The 13,894-nt window shown below is 45.6% G+C and overlaps 1 protein-coding gene across 8 annotated transcripts in view; it reads right to left on the bottom strand.

Moving 5' to 3' along the window:
* The window catches only part of RALGAPA1 (Ral GTPase activating protein catalytic subunit alpha 1), a 278,214-nt gene extending 264,546 nt beyond the window's left edge, over positions 1 to 13,668 (bottom strand). For 7 of the 8 annotated variants that reach the window (XM_055291510.2, XM_063645884.1, XM_055291511.2 and 4 more), the window contains exon 1: positions 13,042 to 13,620. In XM_055291510.2, coding sequence (XP_055147485.1) covers positions 13,042 to 13,147 — 106 coding nt within the window. In that variant the 5' untranslated portion in view covers positions 13,148 to 13,620. Of the gene's footprint in view, positions 1 to 13,041 lie in introns of all 8 variants that reach the window. The other variant, XM_063645883.1, reaches the window with a different exon arrangement.
* Between the last annotated feature and the right edge of the window lie 226 nt (positions 13,669 to 13,894).

The raw sequence follows: 13,894 nt of genomic DNA, 5'->3' as shown, positions 1-13,894 counted from the left end.
AAAAAAATGTTAAAGGCAGTCCTTCACGCAGAAATAAAATTATACTGAATAGAAATATCAGCTGGGCATGGTGGCTCATGCCTGTAATCCCAGCATTTTGGGAGGCCCAGGCACATGATCACTTGGGGCCAGGAGTTCAAAACCAGTCTGGCCAACATGGCAAAACCCATCTCTACTAAAAATACTAAAAAAAGAAATTAGCCAGGCGTAGTGGTACATGCCTGTAATCCCAGCTATTTTGCAGACTGAGGCACAAGAATCGCTTGAACCCAGGAGGTGGAGGTAGTAGTGAGCAAAGATTGCACCACTGCACTCCAGCCTGGGCGACACAGCAAGGCTCTGTCTCAAAAAAAAAAAAAGTACTCAAAGAAATGAAGCACACTGGAAATGGTACTACATGGGTAAGTATGAGACTTTTTATTATTTAAAAATCTTTAAAAGATCACTACTTGTTTAAACAAAATAATATAGTGTATGGCTGATAACGTGATAAGTAAAATATGACAAAGCATAAAGGTTGGGTGGAGAAATGGAAGTAGATTCTTATAAGGTTTTTATACTACATGGGAAGTGGTATAGTATCACTTAAAGGTGTACACTCTGGCAAATTAAAGATGTATACTATAGGCTGGGCGCAGTGGCTCACCCATGTAATCCCAGCACTTCAGGAGGCTGAGGCAGGCGGATCACCTGAGGTCAGAAGTTAGAGACCAACCTGGCCAACATGGGGAAACCCCGTCTCTACTAAAAATACAAAAATAAGCTGGGCGTGGCGATGCGTGCCTGTAATCCCAGCTACTTGGGAAGCTGAGGCAGGAGAATCGCTCTAACCTGAGAGGCGGAGGTTGCAGTGAGCCAAGATCGCACCACTGCACTCCAGCCTGGGCAACAGAGAGAGACTCGGTAACAAAAAAAAAAAAAAAAAAAAAAAAAAAAAAAAAAAAAAAAAAAGATGTATAGTATAAATCATAAAGCAATCACTGAAATAATAAATTGAGGGAAAAGAATCATAAAATTTACACAACTAATTCAAAAGAAGGGAGAAAAAAGGGAACTAAGGAACGGACAGGCCAAACAGAAAACAAATAGAAAGATGACAAACTCAAACCTAACCATATCAACAATCATGTTAAATGTAACTATCCAAACATCTCGATTAAAAGGCATAGATAATTAGGTTAGATAAAAAAGACTCAACCATATGCTGCCAACAATATAAACCCACTTCAAATATAAAAACACAAGTAGATTTAAAGATGGGAATATATATATATCCTGCTAACACTAATCAAATGAAAGTGGCAACGGCTATCTTAATATCAAAGTAGATTCTAAAGCAAAGACTATTACCAGGGAGAAAGATATCATTTCAAAATGATAAAGGAGTCAATTCATCAAAAAGAAATAATCCTAAAGGTTTAGGCAGATAATGACAGAGCTTCAAAACATATGAAGTAAATACTGATAGAAGTTCAAAAGAAAACAGACAAAACCCAAAACTACAGTCAGAAACTTCAACCCTCTTCTCTCAATACTTGATGAAAACAACTAGACAGAAATTCAATAAGGACAGAGAAGACTTGAATAACATTAACAAGCAACTCGTCCTAATTGACATTTTTCGAACACCTAACCTACCAAGAGCAGAATATATATTCTTTTCAAGTGCATACAAGAAATTTATCAAGTTAAAATGTCTCTGGACCATCAAACAAATTTCATTAACTTTTAAATAATTCAGATCATAAAAAATAGTGTTTTCTAACTACAATGGAATTGAATTAGAAATCAACAACCAAAAGGTATCTGAATAATCCACAAATATTTGAAGATAAAGAACAGACTTGTAAATAACCCATGGATTAAAAAAATCAAAAGGAAAGTTAGTATTTTGGAACTAAATGAAAATGAAAATACAAAATATCCTAAGTTGTGAGATGCTAGTTAGGGGAAAATTTTTTATCACCAAATGCCTATAGTAGAAAGAAGAACAGTTTCAAATCAATAACCACAGCTTACCCTTTATGAAACAACAAAAAGAGCAAATTAAACTAAACTAAGTAGAAGAAAGAAAATAACAAAGACTGCCAGGCACGGTAGCTCCCAGCACTTTGGGAGGCCGAGGCAGGTGGATCACTTGAGGTCAGGAGTTTGAGACCAGCCTGGCCAACAAGGTAACACCCCGTCTCTACTAAAAATACAAAAATTAGCCAGGCGGAGTGGCGCATGCCTGTAGTCCCAGCTACTCGGGAGGCTGAGGCAGGAGAATCACTTGAACCCAGGACGCAGACGTTGCAGTGAGGCAAGATTGCGCCATTGCACTCCAGCCTGGGCGACAAGAGCGAAACTCTGTCTCCCCCCTCCCACCTCCAAAAATAAAAAAGAAAATAGCAAAGACCAAAGCAGACATCAATGAAAAAAAAAAAACAAAACCACACACACACACACACACACACACACACACACACAGAAAAATCAATAAAACCAAAAGATAGTTCTTTTAGAAGATCAATAAAAGCGGTAAGACTCTAGTCAGGCTGATCAGGAAAAGAAATACAAATTATCAGACAAGAAATGAGAAGGATAACATTACCATGGGTCCTGCTATATATACACATACACATACACACACACGCGCGCGCACACACACACACATTTGAGATAGAGTCTCGCTCTGTTGCCCTGGCTGGAGTACAGTGGCATAATCTTGGCTCACTGCAAGCTCTGCCTCCTGGGTTCAGGTGATTCTCCTGCCTCAGCCTCCCTAGTAGCTGGGACTACAAGCATGCGCCACAAGGTCCACCTACTTTTGTATTTTTAGTTTAGACAGGGTTTCAGTATGTTGGTCAGGCTGGTCTCGAACTCCTGACCTCAAGTGATCCACCCGCCTTGGCCTCCCAAAGTGCTGGGATTACAAGCATGAGCCACCATGCCTGGACATGAATCCTATAATATTAAAAGGATAATAAGGGAGTACAATGAATAATTTATACCTATAAATTTGACAACTTAGATGAAATCTTCTGTTTATATCAACAGAAACAGAAAAAGCATTAGATAAATCCAACATCCATTCCTGATGGAAACCCTCAGCCAAGCAGGAATAGAATGAAACTCTCTAAACCTGATAAAAGGCATCTACAAAAAATCTACAGTTAGTATCACACTATACAGTGAAAAAAATCAATCGATTGCTTTACCCCTAAGATCAAGAACAAGACAAGACTGACCACTCTCATTACTTCTAGTCTATGTCATATTGGAGGTTCTAGTCACTTCAGTAAGGCAAGAAAAAGAAATAAAAGGCATCCAGATTGGAAAGGAAGAAGTAAAACTGTATTTGCAGACTGATTCTCTATGAAAAATATCCAAAAGAATCTACAAAAAACTAACAGAACTGGCTGGGTGCTATGGCTCACACGTAATCCCAGGACTTTGGGAGGCCAAGGCAGGTGGCTCACGAGGTCAGGAGTTCGAGACCAGCCTTACCAACATGGTGAAACCCCGTCTCTACTACAAACACAAAAATCAGCCAGGCTTGGTGGTGTGTGCCTGTAATCCCAGCCACTCAGTAGGCTGAGGCAGGAGAATTGCTTGAACCTGGGAGGCGGAGGTTGCAGTGAGCCGAGATCATGCCACTGCACTCCAGCCTGGGCAACAGAGTGAGACTCTGTCTTAAAAAAATAAATAAATAACAGAACTAAGTCAGTTCAGCAGGTCTGTAGGACATAAGCTCACTATACATAAATCAGTGGTATTTCCCGATATGAGATCCAATCAGAAATAGATATAAAGGTAACATTTACAAAAGATCAAAGTAGAAAGTATTTAGGGATAAGTCTGACAAAAGTTGTGTGAGACCTGCACACTGAACTACAAAACACTGCTGAGAGAAATTAAAGAAGTCCTAAGTAGGTGGAGAAACGCCTTGTTCATGAATCAGTGTATTCAATATCGTCAATTTTCCCAAATCGATCTATAGGTTCAATATAATCCCAACCAAAATCCCAATAGGTTTTTTGGTGGTGGTGGTGGTGGTTTTTTGTTTTTGTTTTTAAGAAACTGACCTTTAAAAAAAAAAGACACTGTCACTGTGTCACCCAGGCTGGAGTGCAGTGGTGCAATCATGGCTCATTGCAACCTCGACCTCCCAGGCCCAGGTGATCCTCTCACCTCAGCCTCCGAGGTGACTGGGATCCCAGGCACACACTACCATGCCCAGCTATTTCTTTTTTTTTTTTTTTTTTGGAGAGATGGGGTTTCAGCATGTTGTCCAAGCTGGTCTCAAACTCCTGGGCTCAAGCAATCTGCCCACCTGAGCCTCCCAAAGTGCTGGGATTACAGGTGTGAGCCACCACACCAAGCTCAACTAATCTTAAAACTCATATGGAAATGTAAAGGACCTGGCATTTGGGGAAAAAAAAGAAACTTTGAAAAGGAAGAACAAAGTAGGAGGGACAACACCACTTGATTTCAAGATTTATTATAAAGTTACAGTAATCAAACACTGTGGTACTGGCACCAACAAAGATAAACAGATCACTGGAACAAAATAGAGTCCAGAAATAGGCCCACACATATTTCTGGAAAACTAAGTTTTGGCAAAAGTACAAAGGCAATTCAGTAAAGATAGCCTTTTTCAACAAACAGAGCTGGAACAACTGGATATTCACATGCAAAAACATAAACTTCTAGCCACCTCATACCATAGTTAAAACTCAGATGAATCACAGAGGAAAATAGATCCTCAAACTGTAAAACTTCAAGAAAAAAGCATAGAAGAAAATCTTTGTGATCATGGGTTAGGCAAAGATTTTAGATACAAAATAAAAAAAATAAAAAATTGATATATAGACAATAAAAATTAAGCATTTCTGCTTCTTCAAAGAAACAACTTCTTCAAAGAAAACTTTAAGAGAACGAAGAGACAGCCCAAAGACTGGGAAAAAAAAATATTTGCAAATCATGTGTCTCATACAGTATCTGTATCCAGAATATATAAAGAACTTTCTTCTTTTTTTTTTTTTTTTTTTTTTTTGAGACAGTCTCACTCTGTTACCCAGGCTGGGGTGCAGCACAATCTCGGCTCACTGCAAACCTCCACCTCCCAGGTTCAAGCAATTCTCCCATCTCAGCCTTCTGAATAGCTGGGATTACAGGCATGTGCTACCACACCTGGTTATTTTTAGTAGAGATGGGGTTTCACCATGTTGGCCAGGCTGGTCTCGAACTCCTGACCTCAAGTGAGCCACCTGCCTCGGCCTTCCAAAGTGCTGAGACTACAGGCATGAGCCACTGCACCTGGCCTACAGAACTTTCAAAATTGAACTAAGAAAGCAAAAAATTAAAAAACATGTAAAACACGTAAAACATTTAAACACAAACTCATCGAAGAAGTTATACGATGGCAAACAAGTACAATAAAAAGATATCTGAGGCCTGGGACGGTGGTTCACGTCTGTAATCCCAACATTGTGGGAGGCCGAGGTGGGTGGATCACCTGAGGTCAGGAGTTCAAGACCAGCCTGGCCAACATGGCAAAACCCCATCTCTATTTAAGTACAAAAATTAGCCAGGCATGGTGGCACCCACCTGTAATCCCAGCTACTTGGGAGGCTGAGGCAGGAGAATTGCTTGAACCCAGGAGGTGGAGGGTGCAGTGAGCCAAGATCTCACCACTGCCCACTGCACTCCAGCTTGGGAAACAGGGCAAGACTCTGTCTCAAAAAAACAAAAAAAGCGATTTGATATCCAGGAAATACTAACTATAACCAGTACACACTTAGAGTGGCAGAAATTAAGACTGGCAATACTGATTGGTGCTGGTGATGCATACGTGTAGGAACTGGAACTCTCATCACTGCTGGTGAGTATGTAAAATGGTGAAAAACAATTTGGCAATCTCTTACAAAGCTAAATGTACAACTGCCATATGATCCGGACATTTCAATCCTAGGTATTTATCCAAGAGAAATAAAGCATAGGTCTTTCACAGCAGCTTTATTTGTAACAGCCCAGAACAACCCACATTTCCATCAACAGGTGAATGGATAAAAAATTGTGAATAGGCCAGACATGGTGGCTCATGCCTGTAATCCCAGCACTTTGGGAGGCCGAGACGGGCACATCACGAGGTCAGGAGTTCAAGACCAGCCTGACCAACATGGTGAAACCCCATCTCTACTAAAAATACAAAAATTAGCGGGGTGTGATGGCACGTGCCTGTTGCGCCTGTAATCCCAGCTACTCAGGAGGCTGAGGCAGGAGAATCGCTTGAACTGGGGAGGTGGAGGTTGCAGTGAGCCAAGATCAAGCCACTGCACTGCAGCCTGGGCGACAGAGCGAGACTCCATCTCAAAAAAAAAAAAAGAAATTGTGAATAACAGCCGGGCGTGGTGGCTCACACCTGTAATCCCAGCACTTTGGGAGGCTGAGGAATGAGGATCACGAGGTCAGGAGTTCAAGACCAGCCTGGCCAACATGGTGAAACCCCATCTCTACTAAAAATACAAAAATTAGCTGGGCCTGATGGTGCACACTTGTAATCCCAGCTACTCAGGAGGCTGAGGCAGGAGACTTGCTTGAACCCGGGAGGCAGAGATTGCAGTAAGCCGAGATTGTGCCATGGCACTCCAGCCTGGGTGACAGAGTGAGACTCCATCTCAAAAATAAATAAATAAATAAATAAATTGGGTTGTTGTTGGCGGCTGTGGCTAAGTGGGGGAGAGCCTCTGCTCCCCGCCGGCCTCTCTTCTGTGTTTCCCGGGCTAGGGGGCGTGGTTTTAGGCGTGAGGAGTGGTTTTAGGCGAAGAAGCCGCTCGGCAGCACCTACTTTCTTCTTTGCCAGGCAGATGCCCGTTGTAGCCGTTGGGGAACCGTTGAGAATCCGGCTACAATCTACTCGGCTTGCTGCTGCCCGCGCCGCGGACTGCCTGGGACTGCCGGCGCGCGCCACCGCTGCCTGCCTTTTCTCCTTTGGATGCAGGCACGCGTTCGCCATCTTGGCCACGCTGGTCGCCAGCTCCTGACGCCCAGTGCTCTGCCCGCCTCAGCCTCACGAGGTACTGGGACTACAGATGGAGTCTCGCTCACCCAGTGCTCGGTGTTGCCCGGGCTGGAGTGCGGTGGCGTGGTCTGGCCTCGCGGCACCCTCTACCCCCCGGCCGCCTGCCTTGGCCTGCCAGGGTGCTGGGATTGCAGCCCCTGCCCGGCCGCCGCCCCATCTGGAAGGTGGGGAGCGCCTCTGCCCGGCCGCCCCGTCTGGGAGGTGAGGAGCACCTGTGCCTGGCCGCCCCGTCTGGGAAGTGAGGAGCGCCTCTGCCCGGCCGCCCCGTCTGGGAAGTGAGGAGCGCCTCTGCCCGGCCACCCACCGTCTGGGAAGTGAGGAGCGCCTCTGCCCGGCCACCCACCGTCTGGGAAGTGAGGAGCGCCTCTGCCCGGCCACCCACCGTCTGGGAAGTGAGGAGCGCCTCTGCCCGGCCACCCACCGTCTGGGAAGTGAGGAGCGCCTCTGCCCGGCCACCCACCGTCTGGGAAGTGAGGAGCGCCTCTGCCCGGCCACCCTGTCTGGGAAGTGAGGAGCGCCTCTGCCCGGCCGCCCCGTCCGGGAAGAAGTGAGGAGCGCCTCTGCCCGGCCGCCCCGTCCGGGAAGAAGTGAGGAACGCCTCTGCCCGGCCGCCCCGTCCGGGAAGAAGTGAGGAGCGCCTCTGCCCGGCCGCCCCCGTCCGGGAAGAAGTGAGGAGTGCCTCTGCCCGGCCGCCCCGTCTGGGAAGTGAGGAGCGCCTCTGCCCGGCCACCCATCGTCTGGGAAGTGAGGAGCGCCTCTGCCCGGCCACCCACCGTCTGGGAAGTGAGGAGCGCCTCTGCCCGGCCTCCCATCGTCTGGGAGGTGAGGAGCGCCTCTGCCCGGCCACCCATCGTCTGGGAGGTGAGGAGCGCCTCTGCCCGGCCACCCCGTCCGAGAGGAAGTGAGGAGCGCCTCTGCCCGGCCGCCCCGTCGGGGAAGAAGTGAGGAGCGCCTCTGCCCGGCCGCCCCGTCTAGGAGGTGTGGAGCGCCTCTGCCCGGCCACCCATCGTCTGGGAGGTGAGGAGCGCCTCTGCCCGGCCACCCATCGTCTGGGAGGTGAGGAGCGCCTCTGCCCGGCCACCCATCGTCTGGAAAGTGAGGAGCGCCTCTGCCCGGCTGCCCCATCTGGGAAGTGAGGAGTGCCTCTGCCCGGCCACCCATCGTCTGGGAAGTGGGGAGCGCCTCTGCCCGACCACCCATCGTCTGGGAAGTGAGGAGCGCCTCTGCCCGGCCACCTATCGTCTGGGAAGAAGTGAGGAGCGTCTCTGCCTGGCCGCCCCGTCTGGGAAGTGAGGAGCCCCTCTGCCCGGCCGCCCCGTGTCTGGGTAGAAGTGAGGAGCTCCTCTGCCTGGCCGCTCCGTCTGGGTGGTCTACCACGGAGGCCAGAAGCAATGTGGGGGCTGGACGTGGTGGCTCACACCTGTGGTCCCGGCACTCTGGGGGGCGAGGCGGGTTGATCACTTCGGGCTAGGAGTTCGAGACCAGTCTGGCCAACTTGGCGAAACATGAAGAATACAACAGACAAACCAACCAACCAACTCAATGACAACAAAACAGGTCTACCCTGGAGTCATACTCTAATTTTTTCTATTTTCCTCCCTTTCTGATCCTTTAGCCCACTTTCTTTTTCTTCCTCTTCCTTCCCCCTCTTCTTTGTCAAATAGAGGATTGAGTTATTATCACTGATCCATATAAAGTCCCTCTCTCATTTATTTTAACTCCCACCCCCATTTCTATTCCCCGACTTCCCATGTGCAACCTTCCTAATATGTTTGATACGCATCTTTTTGTTTGTATGTATTTTTAGAAAATGTTTATTGTTTTTGTATGCAAAAAAAATTAATAAAAAAAAAAACAAATAAATAAATTGTGAGTAATTATTCAGAAATAAAAAGAGATTAACAGTCAGGTACAGTGGCTCACACCTGTAATCCCAGAACACTTCGGGAGGCTGAGATGGGAGGATTGCTTGAGTCCAGGAGCTTGCAACCAGCCTGGGCAACATGATGAGACCCCATCTCTACAAAAAAAAAAAATTTTTTAAATTGGCCACACATGGTGGTGCATGTCCCTGGTCCCAGCTACTAGAGAGGTAGGGGAAGGAGGATCGCTGGACCCTGAAAGGTCAAGGCTGCAATGAGCCGTGTTCGCAACATGGTATTCCAGCCAGAATGCCAGAAGACCCTGTCACAAGAAAAAAAAGCAATGAACTATTAACATACCAGGATACAGATTAATTTCAAAATAATGAGGCTGAGAAAAAGAAACCAAGGCCAGGTGTGGTGGCTCACGCCTGTAATCCCAGCACTTTGGGAGGCTGAGGCAGGCGGATCACGAGGTCAGGAGTTCAAGACCAGCCTGACCAACATAGTGAAACCCCATCTCTACTGGAAATACAAAAAAAAAGCTGGGCGTGGTGGCTCATGCCTGTAATCCCAGCACTTTAGGAGGCTGAGGCTGGGGGATTGCCTGAGCTCAGGAGTTTGAAACCAGCCTGGGCAACACAGTGAAACCCTGTCTCTACTAAATACAAAAAAAAAAAAAAAGAAAAAATAATTAGCCAGGCGTGGTGGCGTGCGCCTGTAACCCCAGCTATTCAAGAGGCTGAGGCAGGGGGATTGCTTGAACCCGGGAGGCGGAGGTTGCAGTGAGCTGAGATCGCGCCACTGCATTCCAGCCTGGGCGACAGAGCGAGACTCCGTGTCAAAAAAAAAAAAAAAGAAATCAAACATAAAATGACCGTACAGCATAATTCCATTTTTATGCTGTATAATCCCATTTATATAAAACTCTAGATAATGCAAACTAATCTAGGGTGACAGCAGATTAGTGGTTGCTCAGGAAAGGTGGGAGGGTGCAACTGGGGTGGGAGAAAGAGATTACAATGGGGCATGAGAAAACTTTGGGAGGTTATACATACATACGTATATATTTTTTTCTTTTTTCTGAAACGGAGTCTCGCTCTGTTGCCCAGGCTGGAGTGCAGTAGCGTGATCTCGACTCACCACAACCTCCGCCTCCCAGGTTCACGCAATTCTCCTGCCTCAGCCTCCCGAGTAGCTGGCACTACAGGCACACGCCACCATGCCTGGCTAATTTTTGTATTTTTAGTAGAGTAGAGACGGGGTTTCACTCTGTTGGCCAGGCTGGTCTTGAATTCCTGACCTCGTGATCCGCCCACCTCGGCCTCCCGAAGTGCTGGGATTACAGGCATGAGATACTGCACCCCATTGATTATACATATATTATCCTGATTGTCACTGTCTATATTTGTTATCTTCACTGGATATTTTAAATATTTGTTAAGATGGTTTCATGAGATATACATACGTAAAAATTATTCAATTATGTACTTTAAATATGTGCAATTTACTGTGTGCCAATTATACCTCAACAAAGCTGTCAGAATTATTTAACAATAAATATTTTTAGCTAAATAAGCACTTATCTTTTTATTTTTACATCAAGAGGACTGAACTGTTAGCTTTAAAGTAGAACAAAACTAACATTAAGTCAATACCCACTATATGCCAAGCATTATGTTAGCCAATTTACACGTGCTAATTTATAATATCATTACCATTAGTTGTATAATGGGGGGGAGAGGGTAGGTAGAAAGGATAACAGCTTTAGAAATCAGACAAGGCTTTTTTTTCTGTTTTAAGAAAACCCTGACTTCTAGTTTCTACAAATCAATTATGTAACAATATCAATAAACATACCAGAGTTAAATCTAAATCCTCAGAGTCAAGTTCTATAAATTTAACTTGGATTGTCCTACAGTGGCAACACATGCCAGGAAAAAAGTTTACAGCAAATGTTTAAATTATGATTATGTTCTCATACATATAGATGCACTGAATCCTCCTATAAGTACCCTGAGTGAATGGCAGTTCATATGGGACCATAGTTCATATGGGACCAAACAAAAATCAAATGCCTGTGTAACTGGCAATGCCCAATTACTCTGCAAACTAGTTTCTTCATTGTGTTTACCTTATTTAAAACCTGCACCTACTTCCAGAAAGGATTGAAAGTGGCTTTTCCATCTGCAAAATCAAATACCTGATTGGCAGACCTCTAAAAGACACTAGTTTTTGTCATTCTACTTTCTCTCCTTCGTTTTCTTAGAAATTACATTAACTGTATTTCAAACAAAATAACAACAATAAAAGACTTGTTTTGTTTTCAAACCAAGCAAGCTAAGTCCTACAAAATACCTTATATGTGTGACCTCTCCCTTAATTTACCTTTTAATTTTCCATGTCTCCCAGATGGAAAAAAAACTCTATGCCAAAAAAGTATATATAAATAATTCCTTAACCATTCTATAAATAAAGTATGGCCCTCAATTTAGGAAATCTCAATACTTTATTGGAACTCAACTTTATAGCTGTGCCATTACCTAACCTACAGCTTATCCCAAGTAGGTGTCAAGCTCCATTAAGTGTTCAATTTCAAACTGCCATTACCTGTGATCCCTCGCCTGCATTCACACATTAACTTTCTGTGTCCTATTCTCGGCTAAATCTTTATTTCAATGGCTTAACCCTCAAGAAGAAGGAAAACAAAAAGATCACAATCTCCACTATATTTAGAAGCTTTATATTTTCTTGAAAACTGAGCTTTTTATAGCGCTAAACTGGATTAACTGCTTTCTTACTACTCCACTGGAATAAATACAATTTAGTTGTGACAAAGATTAGCTGTCATAAATGTAGAAAGAGTAAAAAAACAAACTAGAGACACAAAATCTGGGTTCCAGTTCTGACTCAGCCTCCTAGTAGCTGGCTGACTACTCGATGTTCCCAAACTTCAGCTTTTTTGTTTGTAAAAATGGAGAATAATATCATCTACCTATAGAGTTATTGCAAGGATTATCATAATTTACGTGAAATCACTGTAAACAGTAAAGCATCATAGAAATGTTGGGTAATATTGGTGGTATCCTGGTGGTATTAGTAAACAATAGACTAGAGAAACATGTACCTCAAATAAGGGACTTACTGTTTTCACTAAATAAACATCACTTTCCAAAACAAATATGCATCAGGAAGACAGCTCGAGATAAACTCTGAACTAGGATTCAGGCATCTGGATGAATGCATCTTCTTCAGCCAGTTCTACCATTAACTCTACATATCAACACAGGCAAAATAACTTTCCTTTTCATCTCAAATGTCTTCATCTAAAAAATCCAACTACTGGACCAAATGTTCCGTAAGTATTATCACAGCCCTTAGCAGCCTACCAAATGACTAAGTATTCAAAAGAGTCGATTAACATTATATTCAAAACTTAGAGCACTGTTTGGTCTACCAGCAAAACAGAACTTAAGGGCAGACGGTACAAAAAAATTATTTTTAATTAAATAAAAACAGAATTATATACAATTCTCGAGAAGCAAAGGATGAGATAAACTACCTATAATAGTTCTCCCTCTAAATGACTAGTGATGAACAAGGTGCATTAACAAAAGGGCGGGGCTCCTTCCCACAGCTTTTTGGGAACCACCCACTTCCCAAAGAGGTGTAACTGCTTCCTCCTTGTCTTCATCTGCCAAGAAACTTGAAAGATTAAGGTTTATATTGTCTGAGAGAGGATTTTATTTTTCTTTTTACTTGGGTGGGGTTGGCAGTAGTCATCTGGCAAACATATCCTATAAACACCATTATCCACAACGCCAGGTCTCCCCACAAAGTCTTAAAGATCTAAGTTTTTAGAGTAATACCAATTTTAAAAAATGAGTTCAGACCATTAACTCAAAATTAGATATTCCTGTGTTAACAGTAATCAGTGCTGCCAACTGCCAAGTTTTCGCTTCTCCGAATTATTCACCCTCCCGCGTCTCCGCAGAGGCTACGATTTGCCCTCTCCTGCCCCGCGCCAGGTCCCGAGGGAGAGTCCGCAGGGGCTCCCAGGAGAGGGAAGGCCGGGCAACCCAGGCCTCGGCGCTGCCACCCCTCGCTCCTCACCGATGACGATGCGCAGGTGCTTGAGGCGAGTCAGTGCGTCCTTCTTGGTGTCCAGCACCTTCTGGGTGGACTTCTTCACGTCCCCATGCGGCTTCTTGGAGAACATCCTGCCGCTGCCGCTGCCACTGCCACAGCCGGCTCCCAGCCGGGTCCCGGCGGCAGAAAGTGGAGGGAGTGGACGGGGAGGAGACTAGCCGGAGAGGCTCATTAGCTCCCCAGCCTTGCGGGCCAGGGCAGAGCCGACTCCTCCCGGATCCAGGCCAGGGCCGCCACCTCCACGCGCCTCGCGCCGCGGCTCCAAGGCACCTTCGGCCCCAGCTCCAATATGGCGGATCCCTCTCCCGGCCCTGCACGGAGCGAGGTAGACCCGGGCGGGCCGCCTGCCGCCGCCGCTCCTCTCCAGCGGCGGCCGCTCGCCGCCACAGGCCGGGGCCCCGGACCCAGAGCCACGGAGGTGGAGCTCTCGGCGGCAGCAGCACAACTCTCTCCCTGAGGCCCCCTTAAGGTTGAAGCTTCTTTAGCAGCTTACACCCTGCAGAGGCCGAAACGGAGACGAGTGTGGTAGTGATGGGGTTTCACGACTCTGCCGTCGGTGGCGAACGGTGTCCGTGGCAACCGCCTTCTGACGTCAAGAGTTCTTGACGTCATGCCAGCATGAGATCACCCGTGGCACTCCCCGCCTTGGTTTCCTGTGTAAGCAGCCAAAGGAGAATCTAAAGAAAGGCAAAGAAGGTAGTTACTGCGTGCTCCATTGTAAGCGAAATGACAGTAATAAGCAAAGAGAAGTAATCTTTATTAAATATGTCCGTGATTTATCTTTGAAAATGTGCGTAAGTTGTTGTGGCCACCAGAT

This window comes from Symphalangus syndactylus, chromosome 9, assembly GCF_028878055.3.
Source record: "Symphalangus syndactylus isolate Jambi chromosome 9, NHGRI_mSymSyn1-v2.1_pri, whole genome shotgun sequence".
NCBI classification, from domain to species: Eukaryota; Metazoa; Chordata; class Mammalia; order Primates; family Hylobatidae; genus Symphalangus; species Symphalangus syndactylus.
This window is presented reverse-complemented; position numbering and strand designations above follow the sequence as displayed.